This window comes from Trichosurus vulpecula, chromosome 1 (assembly GCF_011100635.1).
Source record: "Trichosurus vulpecula isolate mTriVul1 chromosome 1, mTriVul1.pri, whole genome shotgun sequence".
NCBI classification, from domain to species: domain Eukaryota; kingdom Metazoa; phylum Chordata; class Mammalia; order Diprotodontia; family Phalangeridae; genus Trichosurus; species Trichosurus vulpecula.
In genome coordinates this window covers 514,874,686-514,890,343 of record NC_050573.1, presented here as the reverse complement: position 1 = coordinate 514,890,343, position 15,658 = coordinate 514,874,686, and the positions used below count along the sequence as shown (strand labels likewise).

General features: G+C 36.5%; 1 protein-coding gene across 1 annotated transcript in view; it reads left to right on the top strand.

Annotated features, from left to right (window-relative positions):
• Positions 1–14,867, top strand: part of LOC118833609 (retinal dehydrogenase 1-like) — a 41,866-nt gene extending 26,999 nt beyond the window's left edge. Inside the window, exons 8-13 of the mRNA XM_036740986.1 lie at positions 759–861; positions 2,430–2,614; positions 3,650–3,814; positions 8,126–8,283; positions 11,736–11,810; positions 14,314–14,867. Of these exons, the coding sequence (XP_036596881.1) occupies positions 759–861; positions 2,430–2,614; positions 3,650–3,814; positions 8,126–8,283; positions 11,736–11,810; positions 14,314–14,386 (759 nt within the window). The 3' untranslated portion in view covers positions 14,387–14,867. The remainder of the gene's footprint in view (positions 1–758; positions 862–2,429; positions 2,615–3,649; positions 3,815–8,125; positions 8,284–11,735; positions 11,811–14,313) is intronic.
• The last annotated feature ends 791 nt before the right edge of the window (positions 14,868–15,658 follow it).

Below are 15,658 nucleotides of genomic sequence, written 5' to 3'. Positions count from 1 at the left end.
TAATCAATAGATTATTTCAGAAGTAAGAATTTGGGATTGTCGAAAGTACTGTGAATTTTCCCAACTGCAATCCAGCCTGATTTCTTCCTACTATTCAATTCTACTTCTAACTCATTGTCCATATACAGTGATTGCTGAAGTCATACTTATACTTAGTCAGACTTATTTGACAGGCTACTCATCCAATTGGGATGTAACCTGGGCAACATACATTTTTCATCCACTTTGGTTTTCCAGCACTGATGGATGCTTATGATACAAAATAAACATTCACTCATTTTTTTTCTAGTTAATTGAATTGAAATGTTACTAAAATATGGTACTAAGACAGCAACAGGCATTTTAAGGCTTTCTGTGTTCTTATGCCAAAGTTTAGTTTGGAAAACAACTTGCTAAACATTAACTGTCATAATAGAAACTGATTTGGGGGATTGTTATGCAGCAAGATAAAATACAGAGATATCTGAACACAAGCAAAAGGCATCTCCAAATGCTTTGTTCCAGTTTTCCTTCCTTAGTGAAAAGGAGATTGAGATAGTGAGCCTAAAGAATAAAGGAAATCATACACCTTTCAAATTGGAAAGGATACTGGAAATCATTTCATCTAGTGTCTTGTCTGAGCAAATACAAAGACAAAGAAACAATATAAATCAGGGAACTTCATGAGATATCCAGGACATAGAAACCCAAGACCTATGGATGAAGGCCAACCAAGTTTCCCTCCTGGAAACCAACTTCCTCTTTATGTTCTCTTTCAGGTTGGCCTGCTAATCAAACAGGCTGCTGGGAAAAGCAACCTGAAGAGAGTTACACTGGAATTGGGGGGAAAGAGTCCTTGCATTGTATTTGCTGATGCTGACTGTTAGTATAATTAATGCTTTTTTCCTCTTTTATCATGTCTCAGAGCAATGTTTGACCAATATTCTCCAATGTGCTCAATTATTTCCAGATTCCTGGGATGAGACTTTTTTAAATCAATAATTGCAGTTCTGAGTCCTTTCTGTTTGCAAAGCACTTTGCTAGCTTCTAGAAATACAAAAAACAAAAACCAAAGCAGTTGCTCCTCTCCAGGGGCTTACATTTTACTTGAATTTGTATTAGAATAAAACAAACAAAAGCTCCACTGTCTTTACTTTTGGAAAATAATCAACAAACTAAAAAGCCCTAAATTATGCTTCACTGTGTTTTCAATCTTATCATACCAGCAGGAGAGCTAAGCTCAGGTGTAAAGGACACATGGCCCTCTGACATGGTACTGTACCATCTATTTCCTGATATTTTAAATGCATAGCTTTTTAGATGATACTGTCCTTGCATTTTCTTTACCACCCTAAGAGATATTTGCTTTTAAAAGTCTTTTTTCCCCCCAGGTTAGTCCAGAAGGCTTTTAAGAAGGTGAGAAAATTCCATCAAGTTAAAGGAAACTGAGTAGTTGGGATGTTATAATAAAGATAACGATAACAAAAATAACAATAAAACTTGCCGTATACACATATGTATGTATGTGTGTGAATATATATATTTTACAGTTGAAGAAACTGTTTAAGTAACCTGCCCAGGGTGATATAACTAGTAAGGGTCAGAGGCTATATTTGAACTCAGGTTTTCTTGACTCTAGACTCTATCTACTGTAAAATCAAGTGGCCTCTAACTTATCAAATGGTGATATGGGAAGTCTCCTAAACTGAATACTAAATAGATTAAACTGTCTTTTCAGGCAGGAAATAAGTTGATCTTCACAGTACACAAGGTTTAAAAAAATCATACATAACTCCAAAGCTAAGCTGGAAAATTAGTATATTTAAAAGGCTATATTTTCTTATAATAGAAACTATAAAACAATCATATAACTTTTAACTGTATATATAACTATCTCAACAATGCATAAGCAAGTGGGGTTTTTGTTTGTTTTTATTTGAAGGATATAGACTCATTTTTGAGGCATTTTGAAAGATTCTTTTTGGAGAACAAGATCAAAAGATTGAAAGAAAGAAAAGGAAACTTTAGCTTTCATTCCAGTAGTCTGTTTTACCATAGCCAGAGTTATTACTCAAGTCTTTTCAAAACGATGTTTTGATGCAATTGAGCACAAGAGACTTGTACAATCATTTCAAGTTTTTCCTACTACCCAGTTTTAATGCAGTCTCCATCCAGAAATACTCAGTGACAGTGAGGTCCAAAAAGAGCCATAGAACCATATATGGTGTGTATTTTAAGAGCTAAAAGACATTTCTCTCCTCTTGGCAAAAAAGGATAGATAGATAGATAGATAGATTGACAGATATAGATATATAGGTATATACATATATACAAATAGATATATACATAAATAGATATAGATATATGTCTGTATATATTATATATAATCTTTTGGAAATGTGTTTTCTTCACTTTGTATAACCTGTGGCTTGGTGATGTTTCCTTTACAGTGGATACTGCTGTGGAAGCGGCACACCAAGGTGTGTTCTTCCACCAGGGCCAGTGCTGCATTGCTGCATCGAGGCTTTTTGTGGAAGAGTCTATTTACGATGAGTTTGTTCAGAGGAGTGTAGAGCGTGCCAAGAAATACACCCTGGGGAATCCTCTGAACCCAGGAGTACAGCAAGGCCCTCAGGTTGGTAATTAAAGGAATGCACATAATAGGAAACAAAAATCAATAGAGAGAAGGGAGCTTGTCTCTATTTCCTTTTTCTGGATCCAGAATGAAATGAGAATGAGCATTTGTTTTCCTGGGCCAGATTGGAACAGATTGAAAAGATGTGCACAGTCAGGATTTCCCAATTTGGGACAGGGAACAGAACTTCTTCAGACTGGAATCAGAAAGACCTGAGTTGAAATCTCCCCTCAGACACTAACTATGTGACCATGGGCAGGGCTCTCAGACTGCCTCCTCATCTGGAAAATATGAATAATAGTAGCATTTACCTCATGACATTCAAATAAGAAACCATACGAATAGTACTAGTGCTATATAAATGCCATTATAACTAATCATTATGTATTTAAAAATAAATCCCTCTGCCCTATTTTCTTCCTCTGTATTCAGGGAGTAAATTGTCATAAAGGTATCCTCAAGTGCCTTCTTGCCTAGTACAGAAAAGAGGAATCTTGCTGTATAGTGTCCTTCAAGTGAAGGTCAGACTAATTCCTTTAACCAAAATGGGCATTTTGTTATGCTTTTCTACTAATTCACAGGGGATGTGAGACCTAGAAGTGGATGGAACATAGTGAGAGCTCATACCTTAATATAAAATTCAAACTTTCCCTTTACTAAACTACTTTGCTGAATTCAGGCCAAAACCACTCTCTACTTTCTCCACTACCTTTTTCTATTTCCTCCTTGCTTATAAATTCTATTTCCCCCTAAATTCTCTAATTCCACAGGCCACCAGCCCATCCTTCCCTCTTCCCCCAGCTTTTGCCCATTCATTGTCAATGATTAATCTTAATTTACACTTATGTAATATTTTACAAAGACAGATTTTTTAAAAAAGCTAACTTTAAGGCCAATAAAGCTATTTAGATATATTTGCAACACTTAACCATTTTCTTTTTTTAATCACAAGTTCAAAGAATCATTGTCACTTTAAGTTTATTTTTTCTTTCCTTTATGTTATCCCTCCCTCCCTTTCCCTTCATATTCATGTAGATTGATAAAGAGCAGTACAATAAAATACTTGACCTCATTGAGAGTGGGAAGAAGCAAGGAGCCAAACTGGAATGTGGAGGAGGACCATGGGGAGACAAAGGTTTCTTCATCCAGCCCACAGTTTTCTCCAATGTTACTGATGAGATGCGCATCGCCAAAGAAGAGGTAAAGGCCTTGGTTCCAGTCTGTTCCTTCAGTTACTTCCTTTTTTATCTACACACTTGTAAGCAAAGTGTCCATTTTCAAGACACAACTAGATGAATATTTTCCCTCCCATAGATGTGAATCCCCCCCTCTATTTTTACCTTAATTGGCTTGTCTCATTCATTGATTGAACTTTCACTACAGAAGGGAGCACTAAGCACTCCCAAACCCTCTGGCAATAAATACTAATCATCATATGACAGTTCCAAACTATACTATATCCAAATAATAGGAAGAGAAACTATTTCTACATGCTTAAAAAACTTAGAAATCATAAAAGCACCATATTAATTAGCATTTTCCCCCTTTTCAATGATAGGGAATCTTCATAACACTTGCCCTTCCTTGTGCAGGTCATTATTGGCTTGACTTCAATTTATAAAATATAATTGAAGTCACTGAGGCTATTTAAGAATCATAGACCTTGAAGAGACCAAGAGATGCTATCTGATCCAGAGCACTGCCTTTCATGCTTGGGGATAACTAAGCCATCCAGAATAAATTGTTGGTTTGTTGTTGCAGTTTCTGGAGAGATGAAGACTTCTCAACATTTTTGTCACCCTGACTTTCAAAAGGTTTTCCCTTCAGGAATACACACACACACACACACACACACACACACGCGTGTGTGTGTGTGTGTGTGTGTGTGTATGGGAGAGATGGGGAGAAAATTTGGAAGTCAAAATCTTGTGGAAATGAATGTTGAAAACTAAAAATTGAAATTAAAAAAAAAGATTTTCCCTTCAGTCCAACTCAGTCTAATACTAACCATAATGACAATTATTGCTAACATTGAAATAGCAGGCTAAGGATTACAGAATGCCTATTATTTATCAGAAATGTAGAGAACACACTAGTTACATTTTCCTCACAAGATAATAGCCTTGGAGTTACTCCTTAGTCTTCTTTTTTTTACATCAAGTATATTCCTTTTACTTCTACTTTTTCCTAACAAACCTGTTTGTTTCATCTTGTTAATGGTTGGGTCATACTGTTAGGAGCATAAGGTCATAGAAGGGACCTCAGAAGACTTTAACACCCCTTTATTTTCCAGATGAAAAACTGAGGCCTTGAGAGTAAGTCATACAAGATCACACAAATCCTCAGTATTCAATGGGGATGTGAACCCATATCCTATGACTCCAAAACCAACGAATGCTATTGCCACTGAACTACTTTGACCCCTCTCAGTTTTTTAATATCTATCTATCTTTCTATCTATCCATCCATCTATCTAGATGGCAAAGACCAAAAAAGCCACCGTATCTGAATGAAAAATCACATTAAAAGATACTAGAAGCAATACTAGAAGTATTGCTCTTCAATCCTAGAATAAAGTAGTTAATAGTAATGTCTTTCAGTGGCATGCTGGAGGCTATTCCACTTGTTCCACAATTGTTAAATATTCATCCCATGAATTTACACTTTGAAAACATCAAACCTCAGAAGCTATGATTTGTTTTGTTGCCTGAATAGACTTGAGAAAGAGGAACAAAAGGTTCATAATGCAGATCAAAACTAAATCTGAGTCTCCCTTTTTGGACATCCAGTTGTAAATATTTCCCAGCATACCCATGTGTACTGTCCTCATTTGTTGTTGTTGTCATTGTTCAGTCATGTCCAATACTTCTCGATCCCATTTGGGATTTTTTTTGGCAAAGATACTGAATTTTTTTAGTGTTTTCTCATTTCCTTCTCCAGCTCATTTCACAAAAGGGGGACCTGAGGAAAGCAGAGTTAAGTGACTTTTCCAGGATCACACAGCCATCTTCCTAAAGCCTGTTTACCCTTTCAGAGAGTGCTAGAATCTCTGATCTCGTTATCCCTACTTACACAGAGACATCATGATATTACGGATAAGTGTTAATCACCTGGTTGGAAAGACCTACTTTTAAATCTTGCTTCTGACACTTACTAGCCATGTGGGTATGTCACTTAACCTCTCTGTGATTCAGCCACTCCTTAGGACTTACATAAAAAAATCATAGCATGATAATGCTCTGATTTTGTTGGAGGGAATTCCCAATACTGATAAGATCAGAGATCCTTTATATTTTTCTGTTACCTCACTCATTGTTATTACCCTTTTAACAGACAATACAACTGACATTTAGTGATGGCATAGTGACTTGCCTAAGGTATCACAGCTGGTTGATGGAAATATGGGAGCAGAATTCCAGTCCTCCTGATTCTTGCCCAAATTCTCCACATGAGACCATTTTGCCATCAATGTTTACTTGTTTCCCTTTACAATCAATCAATCTGCATTTTAGCCTTATTCAGTTCCAAAGGCCTCTGGCCATATATAAGCATGCAGTTCTCTTTCAGAGAGGAATAACTTTACTTTGAGAAAGTAATTATCTGACTTTGTTTAAAGAATTCTTAGGCACCTATGAATCATTAGTCCAGTCTTTGTGTAATGCTTGTTGGCCAGACCTGAACTTAAATGGAAGGTTTATAGCAGAAAATTAAGACCTAGGAACATAATATCTTACTTACGTTGTTTGTCTATATTTGGTGTTTTTTAAAAGTTTTATTGGTGCCTTTTTTGATACTACAGATATTGCCCAATAAGCTCCTTCTTTCATTGACTCTCTATTATTTTAAAGAAAAACAGGCAGAATTGACTGACAGAGAGATCGAGTATGACAGCATTATGTAATATTCTGCATTAGTAGTCCCCATCTCTTTGCCAAAAAGGAAGTGGCCACATTAAGAATTGCCTGGGCTCAGATCTTTTACGACTTCTGTCATTTCTTGGTAGAAAAAAAAATGAAGTATCTGGCCGGGGATATGGATAACTCGAAAGTATAGATATTATATTTAGACTTGGAGGGAATCTTTGATATCACTTTGATATCACTCTATGAGCTTTGATCTGCATCAGCTCCCTCCTTTTACACATAAGGAAAGTAGGGTAACAAAAATTAAATTCATTTGTCTAAGGTACTAGAGTAACATTACATTTTTTCACTGGCTGCAAAGTAGCAACCTCAAAACCAAATGCATGGTCAAAAGAAGTTAAAGACTAAAATATACTACAGATAATTCATTAAAAGCTATTATTTCTAGAAAGTATTTTCTGTATGGAAGAGTGAACTCAAAATTGATGACCTCACAGAGTCTATAATTCTACCAACTAGAGGACTGAGTTCCATTTCAAATTGTAGATTTTCCATAGTGGGTTTTGTTCTCACCAATCTCTGAGTCATTTCCTGATAGGTAAATAGATATGCTAATCTTTTACAGCCACTTAAGGGTGCATGTAATACTTTGAAATAGGAATATACATACATATACATATATTAATAATGTAGGTATGTATGTAGGTATGTATATACACATGCCTACAAATACACATACACAGATGTTCCTTCTTACATAGTGCCATAAGGATGGGGTTCAGAGCAGGTAAGCAGTGTGTGGCACAAGTAGTCTTTTGGGCAGCGTTAGCTCAGGGAAGAAGGGGGAATGAAGATCATGCTGCCCATCCCCTTTCATAACAAACTGGAGAAAGTAAATGGAACTTACGGAAATGAATATTGAAAACTGAAAAATAAATAATTAAATATTTTTAAAATGGTAAAAGTAGGAATAGGAAGATAAAAAAATCCTCACTTTGAATTTGATTTCTCACATAAATGTTATTTATCTTGTGTATACAATCATGATCTGAAGTTTTTTAGTGGCCTCAGAGGTCATCATTCTACCCCACTCATTTTACAGATAAGGAAATGAAGACTGAAAAAAGGAAAATTGATTTGAGCAAAATCAAACAGGTAGTAAATAGCAGAGCCAACGTGAGTGCCCATGACATCTGATTCTGGCATTCTCTCCACTATACCATGGTGCCTCCCGACCTGTTTTCTTCCAGGATATTCATTCAACAAGCATTTATTAAATGACTACTATGTGCAAGGTACTATGCTTGTCACTGGGAATAAAAACAATGTAGAACTACTCTTTGATCTTGAGGAGCTTACAGTCTATTTGACAAAAATTACTTGTCATAGGTATAATTCTAACACACGAGTATGGGGACCAATTTACTGCAAAGTGATTTCATATTTCGTGTTAGGAAAACATCCATTCTTAAAAAACTTATCACCCCAAACTAATTGAATAAAACAAACCAAAACAAACTTTCCACACAACAACAACAAAAGCAGTTAATTTGATTTAATTCATATTTGTGTGCTTTCCCCCTCTCACCTTCCTTTCTTCTCTCATTGTCTCCACTTCTTTCTCTCTCTCCTTCTTTCTATGGAGCAGATTTTTGGACCAGTCCAGCAAATCATGAAATTTAAAACTATCGATGAAGTAATCAGGAGGGCTAACAACACCCACTATGGCTTAGCAGCAGGCGTTTTCACCAAAGATCTTGATAAAGCCTTGACCATTTCCTCTGCCCTTCAAGCTGGAGTAGTCTGGTAAGTCAAAACTTATTGATGTGGCCTTTTAGGAGATTACATCATGTCTTAAATCACATTAAGAGAAAAACTTGGACATTTGAAAAACAACATTTTTTTTCTTTCCAAACTAGGTAGGCCCCTGAGATGTAGGTTTTCTCTGCTTTTTTTCTGTGCTATTGATGATTTTATAGATGAGTGATATGGTAGTTTAGCTGAGATCTGTCTATCCTACATGGTTTGGTTCCTGAAGATATTTTAATGAAATGTGTTGTTTAAAATTACCTAATTGAGAAGTGTTTTGGTATTAGTAAATAATAATATTGCTTTTAGTAATATAAAGAACAAATTTTAATGATGTATAATATATAAAAACATTATAAATAATGTTACACAAAACATTTAATACAAAATATGTAATATTATTAATATAAATGCCATAATAAATAATATTATATGATAATATAAAATATAGCTATAATAACAAAGGTAGATTTTATAGAGAGCTTTAAAGATTGCAAAGCACTTTATAAATATTATCACATTTTCACCAGACAGCATCCCTGGGAGGTAAGCAGTAGAATTACATCCATTTTAAAGATGAGGAAATGGAGGCATTTATATAACTTGGCCAGGGTCATACATCCAGTAAATGTCTGAAGACCAGCCTTGGAGTCAGGAAGACTGATGTTCATGCTCTTCCTCTGACAAACACTAGCTGTGTGGCAAGTCATTTAACCCTATGTCTTATAGGAACATAAGGTTATGTTAAAACATCAGTTGTCTTGCTCCATCAACGGAAAGGATTTCCTACTAAGAGTGGAAACTATACCAGTGAAATTACAGGTCCAGGATAACAGGGAAAAATTCATTAATCAATAAGAATTTGTCAGTGCCTACTACATGTTCAGCACTATATTATTTGATGTAGAAGGCACAGTGTTATATGTTAAGGTTACATATTCTTATTTGGGGAGTAGACCTGTGATGTCATTAGTATGAGGATCTCCCAGTGAGGAAAACGCCCCCACCAGTGCAAACTAGCACTTGCTATGAAGCTTGGAAAGTTGCCTTAGAGCGTTGCCAGTGGTGTTGAGAGGTTAACAATTTGCACAGGGTCACATGGCCAGTATGGTTGAGAGGCAAGAACTGAACCCTATCTTCTTGGTTATATTTAGGGACATGTTATTTAGACTTCAAAGGAAACTTGGGGTTCATTTAGTCCAACCCCTTGAATCTGATAGATCAGAAATCTGAGTCTCAAAGAAGTGAAGTGGCATGTTGAAGTCACACAGTAAAGGACAAAACTGGGATACAACACCAAGTCCCATGACTCTAAATCCAGTTGTTTTCCTACATCAGCACTTCAAGGTGATATGGCAGTTTTCTGTAATTAACCTCTTTGTCCTGTTTCTTGTAGGATTTGTCTATTCTCAGATTAGCTGCTGTATCAGCCTTTGAGGTCACATTGCAATTTTGATGTACCTGCCTTCTAGTCATTTTTGGCCCTACCTTAGGCTAGGACAAGGGATCATTCATATAGCTACTCCTTCTTAATCCAAACTGTTCCTTTGACGCTTTCTCCTACCTGCACTCTCCATCGTAGCTAGTCCTAATAACGTGTATGTTTGTGTTTGTGTGTTTGTGTGTGTGTGTGTGTGTAATGCATTGCCAGGAGCAGTCCAATAGACTTCCTTCTTAGTGAGAGTTCCAACTTCTAGTCTGAGAAGCACTATGCTAAAGAATTCCTGGAACCACAAGATTTTCCTCACCTTAAGAATTTTCCAGTGGTTCCATTATCTTTTCTGTAGGAATTTCTAAGCATTTAAAAAGCACCTATGATTTTACCTTTAAAAATGTTATGTTCTGAGAACTTTTATTGGTGGATCTTGAGACAAAAAGAAGATACTGAGGTCCAGAAACCCAGAATTATGAGGTACTTCTAAAGAGCATGGGTTTGGCTGATTCCTATGCTCTCTTGACAGGTTTTTGTAAGTGCAGGTCAACTGTCCCCCACTGATGCTAAGTGCTATAGTTTGAGATTATGACCTAAGAAGTTCAGTGGATAGAACACTGAATCTGGAATTAGAAAGATCTGAGCTCAAATGTGGCCTCATTCATTTGCCCGCTGTGTGGCCCTGAGCAAGTCACTTAACCTCTATTTGCCTCTGTTTCCTCATCTATTAAATGGGCATAATAATAGAACCTTCCTTCTGAGGTCATTATGAAGTTATTTGATCAAATGACATAACAATTATAAAGTGCTTAGAATAATACCTGGCACATAATGAGTGTTATATAATTGTTAGTTATTATTATTATTTATATACTATAATGTGTTGCATTGTTCAAACATTTGCTTTAGTACATCAATACCTGCAATGTTGTTGTTATCTTTTTCACCTTTTTGTAAAGGAGATGATTTTATTTACAACTTGAAAGTGTCATCATTGTAAGTGGCTTGTTTATATAAATGGAAATGCATCAGTGGGGGCTCAAGAGATAACATGGTTATATACCAAGTATATATACCGCAAAACATGCTTAACCTTAGGACCTCAAGAGAATTTTAATGTAGTGATACTGTGGCAGTCCATTTCAATGGGAACTTTAGACCCGTCACTGGGAGTGCAGGCTAAAGTGAGCAAGATAGCCCACACAATAAGTAGGTGTCAATATACCCATATGAGAGGTGTGAAATATTAAATATTGGTAACTACCCCCTTTACCTGTCATACTAATAGCATCAATTAGCATTATCGAAGTATTGACAACATAACTTATAAATAGTACAAGAATCTCTTGTGATGCAATCCATTAAAATGTAAGAAAATATAAGTTCTTTCAGCTTCTTGAGTGTCATACAGGCTCCAAAAAAAGTGGATGGGCCTGTTCTCCTCCAATAGAGGGAATACACAAATTGATGAGATGACAATGCCATTAAATTATTTAAGCAAATATAAAAATTATTCTAGAGTTAATAGCTAATGAGTTAAGTGCTATCCCCTTTTTAGTTCATCTAAACCTAGAAAATTTTGCATTAATTACCTACTATGACCTTTATAGAGAAGTAGTTTGTTCTATTAGATAAAGAGATAGCCTCAAAATCTTGAAGACCTTGGTTCAAGGCCTGCCTCTGACATATATTGGCGATAGTTCTGGACAAATTATTTGACCATTAAGTGTCCTGGAGCAATTTAGGACTGTAAGTACTACTTTGGTAGAGAAACATTTTTCACTGGGAGTTCTATATCCAAATGAACTTACAGGTCTGATCCAAAAGTTAAAGGAGTTATAAGGACTTGGCACAGTGCCTGACACATAGTGTACACTTAATTAATGCTTATTTCCTTTCCTTTCCTCCCTTCCCTTCCAAAAGTAAAATGAAAAGAATCTCATCCATGGTAGGTACTAAACAAATGCAAAGTGAAATACACCAAAATGTTAATGTAAAAATACCTTTGTCTTTACAGGGTGAATTGCTATGGTGGAGGTCCTCCTCAAGCCCCTTTTGGTGGATTCAAGATGTCTGGAAATGGGCGAGAAATGTACGTAAAGCATTTTGGCATTTTATGTGGCATATCCACAATATGTGTTATTTATAATTTGTCTTCATGATACCTGTTGATGTTTCCCATGTGCTCACAAATAAATTCAGAGTCTCTTTCTCATCATATGCCCTCCTTCCTCTTCCTTAGGAACCTATAAGCCCAAATAACTTGTTGAATTTTAGGTTCCACCGATTAATATGAAAAAGAGTGTTCAAATAGATTAAAATTACATCCTTACATTTACATAGCTGTGAATTGTTACTGGACAAAAAATCAAAATCAAAATAGAACCTGTATCAGTAAGGCAAGATTCATGATATCAATGGTGACCATGAATATGCCTATATAGTTCGGAATCGCAAAGTATAAGAGACTCTCTGTATAGAAGGCAGAAGAAGTAAAACATTTATTCAGACACTAGAGGATCAAATCCCAAAACCAATCATCGCAATTTGACATAGCAACAATTATATCCCAAAACCAGTAAATCCATTTCAATGTAACAGCAAGGAAATTAAAACACGACATCACAACAAAGAGCCAAGTCATCCTGTAACTTCCCCTCTGGTAGGGCCTTCCCATAAACACTCACTCACAAATCCTAACTGTCTGTTTGCCTGCATCATCTCCTCCCACAGTTCTGAGAGGTTGGAGTTCTGAAAGCCCCTGTAGTTCTCAGAGCCCTTGCAGTTCTTTCTCTCTCTCTCCATCTCAGTGTCTCTCCATCTCTATGGCTCTGCATTTCTGCATCTCTGTCTCTCCATCTCTCTCTTCTCTCTGCAGCTTTCTGGTCTCCACAGCTCTCTCCAGTCTGAGCTTAATGGTTACCCACAGGATAGAGGTACCCTGTGTAGGCCTGGGGCTTAGCAACTGGTAGCAAATGGTTGTAGGCCTGGGGCTTAGCACCTAATAGCAAAAGGGTGTGGGCCTACCTACAAGCAAGCCTCTCCTAATTGAGCTTCCCTTAACTAGCTCCACCTGAGGCCAATTGAATGATCAGGGAAGATCTTTGATCACACTAGCACCACAGCACCATATTCAAATTCATTAAAAGAATTACATAACTTATTTTTCTTTATAAATTCATCATTATAATAAAATGTACTAATTTTTCCACTTTATAATATCTAAGGGCTATGTTAGCTTCTCAGTTTTAAACAAAGTTCCTTCCATTTCATCCCAGCCAACAAAATAACCATACTATGGAATATAGGTGGCTGTTAATAAATACTTAAATGTTTAATTTCTCTGTTGTATTTTTATAGTATTTGCTTGTTTAGAAGTATTGTTTTCTTCTTGTTTTGCTGTATCTATTTGGTGGTATTTATTTGAAAGAGTATTAGAATTCTCAGTGGTAAATCTGTCTATTGAACGGTCACCTTTAACCTCATGATAATTCAATGATTTAACGATTTTTTAATAATCACTGTAAAATGATTCTTGAATACTGTGAAGATTCAGCTTCCTCCTGTTCAGTGATCACCTAGAAGATATATGCACAATATTCACTTGTGTTTTGGAATCTCACTCACTTAGAGACATAACTAGGGAAGGGTGGTGAGGACTTTGCATCAGGTGCCAATTTGGAAAGAAAGAAATATTTACTCAGCCCTTCTTACAAATGTTCACACACTCCTTGCCTCATTGGCTGACAGCCTGCGCTTCTTCAAGAGTTTGGAGGTACAGTATGGTCTCTAAGAAATGGAACAGGGTCACAGCTCTTAGCAGATTGACAGGGAGGCAGGCCACCACTTTACCCAAAGAAACTGTACATAGTTTAACTGTCCTCTCTACATACTGTGCCCTATCCCTTCCAATTGTCCTCCATACTGTGTTGCTGGCTCATTCCACTCCTTACTCTCCATCCACCACCAGTTACTTACATAGCTAGATATTCCCCTGCAATTGGCTTTGGAAACAATCCTAGGATGTCAGCCCTGTGTCTAATGGAGTAATATATGTGTCACTTAACTACAATAAGAACATGAATTTTTAAACTTCCAATTTATAAAACAATGGAGTTGGGCATTCCAAAAAGCCATAACTTTCTATATGATTTTATAGGAGAAGAACCATTAATACATAAGGTGCCTCTAATAGTTATTGTTTCTATTCTTGATGCTTCTCAGAAGATAAAATGTTTCTGAGGGCATTAATCCTAAAGTTTTTGTGAATGGTCCATAAATGGGATTTTGTGAACATGGAAAATTACCCATGTAGAAATATCTTCTACTGATACAGATCAAGAATTCATCTTTAATGTATATTCTTTGAGATTTGAGGCCCTTAGACATTAAGTGCCTTACCCATGGTCACATAGCTAGCATGAGTCAGAGGAAGGTCTTGAACCCTGGCCTTCCTGACTCCAAGACTTTCTTTCTAGCCACTAGGCTACTCTGTCTTATATCTGTCCTAATGAAGAAAGCCAAATTCATATTGAGTCATTGACTATATTATATGGATAACAGTGAATGCAATTTTGAATCTTTTTCCCCTCCAGGGGAGAGTATGGTCTCCATGAATACACTGAAGTCAAGACAGTCACAATCAAGATTTCTGAGAAGAACTCCTAAGAATGGCACAGGAGATGGTGGTCCATATCTTCAATGAATGACCCTAAAACATGAAAGATATTACAACTACCATTTTCTCTGATTATTTACATTGGCAGAATGAAAAAAGTTATATCTAGAACATATCATGTGCCTTCTTACTCTCATGTAAACGTGGCGAAGCCTATTCTTCCTGAAATTTGGGAAGTGCTATCAACCCAAGATCCCTCAAGTATAACAACAGTCATGAGTTTTTCTTAGTAAACAATTCTTGCAGAGTTTAAGCCATTAAAAAATTAAGAAGGCCATTTATTGTTAATTAAAACTTAGTACATGGTATGTTTCAAAATAGATATACTCTGTTCACTGATCCTATTAAGTCATCCTTACCTTCAGAAACAATCCTTCACTGTGAAAATAATGACTATGTCTAATGAAGTAATAACCTCTCTGCTTAACTGTAATTTCAATATCAGATTCATTAAAATAATCTTATATAACATTGTGTGTGTGTGGACATTTTAGGAACAGATCTTCTTTGGGGAGGTTTCAGTGTCATGTAATGTAAGATATATTTGGTGTTGAATTAGTCATGCATTTTATTTTTTAAGTCTAAGGCATAGGTCCCTGACCTTTTCCTCATAAAGAAAGTGTGTTGTTTTGTTTGGGTTTTTTTTTTTATTTCACTCAAGTCTTATGATTGTCTTATTGAAGAATGTGGAGAGGAATTGGCGAGCAGGGTGAACATAGAGAAAAAATAAGGGAGATGCTGACAGTGCAAGTTATCAAATTTACATTTTCTATGGGAAGCCAGAGATTCAGGGTTACAGACTTGAAAGGTAATTTGGAAGCTATCTACTTCAACCTCTTCATTTTACAGTTGGGGAAGTAGGACAGATAGGATAAACTAGTTATTAAGGTCACAAATCTGACAAATAGTAGAACCAGAAACTGTGAGAAAAAAGGAAGGTAGTTGGTGACTGCTTTAGATACCAACCCAGGCAAGCCTTCAAAGTCGACTTGTTGATCATGATGTGTAACAGGGCAAGTTAGAGCTGACCCCTGCCCTCGCTGGACCTCCACCCCCAGGGCCTGCTGAGGTAAACTCAGGGCTGTGAGGTAAGGGTGGAACAAGATGGAGTCAGAAAGAAGGGTCTCGCCTTTGTGACCACATGGCACTTCCGGTTCTTAGTCTGGATTTGCCTGATCACATGGCACTTCGGTTCTTAGTCTGGATTTGCCTGACCACATGGCACTTCCGGTTCTTTGTCTGGATTTGCCTGACCACAAGGG